Source organism: Montipora foliosa, chromosome 4 (assembly GCF_036669935.1).
Source record: "Montipora foliosa isolate CH-2021 chromosome 4, ASM3666993v2, whole genome shotgun sequence".
Taxonomy (NCBI): Eukaryota; Metazoa; Cnidaria; class Anthozoa; order Scleractinia; family Acroporidae; genus Montipora; species Montipora foliosa.
The window spans coordinates 9,504,027-9,506,526 of NC_090872.1; the positions used below are offsets into that span (position 1 = coordinate 9,504,027).

General features: G+C 38.2%; 1 protein-coding gene across 3 annotated transcripts in view; it reads left to right on the top strand.

Annotated features, from left to right (window-relative positions):
- LOC137999755 (la-related protein 1B-like) overlaps positions 1–2,500 on the top strand; it is a 35,915-nt gene that overhangs the window by 31,143 nt on the left and 2,272 nt on the right. For 2 of the 3 annotated variants that reach the window (XM_068845648.1, XM_068845649.1), the window contains exon 23: positions 1,569–2,102. In XM_068845648.1, the coding sequence (XP_068701749.1) occupies positions 1,569–1,967 (399 nt within the window). In that variant the 3' untranslated portion in view covers positions 1,968–2,102. Of the gene's footprint in view, positions 1–1,568 lie in introns of all 3 variants that reach the window. The other variant, XR_011123000.1, reaches the window with a different exon arrangement.

A 2,500-nucleotide genomic window follows, 5' to 3' on the forward strand; every position in this document is an offset into this window, starting at 1 on the left:
ATGATGCCCTTGTGGTCACCGAGAAAAAGGTCTTTATTTCTTTATATCCATAAATGGTACAAGATTGCATAAAGTAAAATGACATAAAGAGGGACTGAGAAAGGGACTAATAGGACGTTTTCAACCAATCTCTAGAGACACCAATAACAATAGAGAAACGTACGACTTCTGGTGGACGAACAAAATACGCTAATGAGAGATTTTTTTGTTTTCGTCCACCAACATGGCGGCGATGACGTCACGTGAAAACCATCTCTACTTGCCCTAAAAAATATACAAGGCTTTTAATTTTTTACAGGAGGTATATTTTTTATTACGCTGGAAAAGAAAAGAAAAGAAAGAAAATAGTAATTACAAAATAATAAAAAAAACAAACAAAAGGCATCTTACGAACACAGGGTACCAACACAGACACAAGATAAAGCAATATTGTGAAAAGTACAAGAGTCTGAGCAAAACACTTACGTTTAGTTATTTTAGTATTGGGAAAAGTATAATTTGAATAGATCTTTCTCAAAAAGTTTCTTGTTTGGTTTAGTTCGAATAGAAAGAGGAGTGTCATCCCAGAAATAACTACCTTTGAAGAAGTTGGAAGTAGAATAATCATATTGCTCAGATATTCGCAACTTAAGCAAATACCGTAATACAGTTAATTTTGTGGGGGTTATTTTTCATTAAAACAATGGATATCCAGTTCACTAAAGCATGATGCAGTCCCAAGAGCAATTAACTTGTATTGGTTTTATGTAAAGAACCCCCCAAAACGTATTGCATTGTGGGAATGGGAAAATAGTCAATTAATTTAAGGGAAATGTAAAGTTTGACGATTCAATAGGCCACTTCGGAAAATACCATAATAATCTTTGTTTGTTCCCCCAATTTTTGCATAAGCATTGTTTCCAGTTTCTCTTGGGACTCACAATGGTCCCAAGAGAAAACAAAAACAATGCTTATTCACTACTTGCACAATCCCATAATACACCTCTATTACCCCCCCCAAAACTTTTGCATAACGATTGTTTGCAATTTCTCCTAGGACATAGATCTTATTCATAAATGGAGGTCAATTAATAATTCTTTTGTCGAAGTGCAAATTAGCCTACCAAGCCTCGATTCCATACAGTGAATTGAAAAGAATTCTTTCTCTAAAATGAGGCTTGGTAGGCTAATTTGCACGTGGACAAAAGAATTATAAATGTGACCGCCATTTATGAATAAGGTCTATGAATGTCTAAAGAGAAGTCAAAAACAATGCCTATGCAGATTTTTCTTTTTGAGGGGTAGGGGGTGGTGGTGGTAAAAGAGGTGTATTATGGGATTTGTGCAAGTAGTGAATTCAAAATTGGGGGCGGGGGGGGGGGGGGGCAAACGAAGAGTATTATGGTATTTTCTGAAGTGGCCTATGTGATTTATACGATCATAAAGGGAAAGACAAGTATGTAATTTAATTATACCAGAAAATTTTAGAAGACTAAGATTAATGATAATTGATGATAATTTGGACAACCTTAACTTCATAGTTTCACAACATCATGGTCATTCATATTTATTGTTTTAATCTCGTGCAGCCTATGAATCAGTTCCCTGTGGACCCAAACAGCAACAAGCCTCGATCAAGGCATAGCTCGCACAGTGACAAACACGAGCACCCGTCGCATAGCAACAAGGAGGACCAGAAGTCGGCCAGCAAGCGGGAGGACAAAAAGAGCCAGAAAAATGGTGAAAGTAGCGAATCAAGGAACAAGAACTTGGACGAGAAAGCTTACAAAGAAAGCAGAGGAGAAGAAAGGGACAAAAAGAGCGCTTCAAACAAAAAGTACACAAACACAGATACTGCTGAAGCGACTTCAAGTAAAGCTTCTTGGAATGGAAATGTTCCAACAACGGCAGCGGAGATATCAAGCTCGTCTAGCAAGCAGGACAAAGCTGACGGACTTGTGTCAGCAAATGTGAAAGGCAGCACGTGAGAGGGGTATAGTAAAAAAGAAAAAAAACACAAGACTCGATTTTAAATTCTCAACTACAAAAAAAATAATAAAAGGACTAAAGGTCTAAAAAATACAATATCCTCCGGCCGGAATGTGGTTGGTAGCAAACTTAGCTGCTCATTTTAACAGGAACCTGTCACCGGAGGAAAATAGTACTTATTCCGTTACGCAGAGGCTACATTTGCACGTCACGTGGTTTGTGAAGAGACTTGGGTTGTGATGGCGTGACCACTAATCACAAGTCGGTGTTTTCGTTTAATCCTGGCCTCTAATGCTGTCCCTCAAATATTGCAGCAGATTTAGGATAAAAAAGGAACAAAATGTCTCATGGACAACATCGAAACGTCACCGTATGAACGGAAAAAAAGAGGAACAAAAGCCATGGCAATGTCGCTACAGTCACTCAGCTTTAGGATATAATTTCCAGTTGAAATGGTTTGAACCGAGGATTGACTAACCGGCAGCTGTAAGCGGAATTGAGTTGATCGTCCGGTTGAGTGTATTCCGGAAGA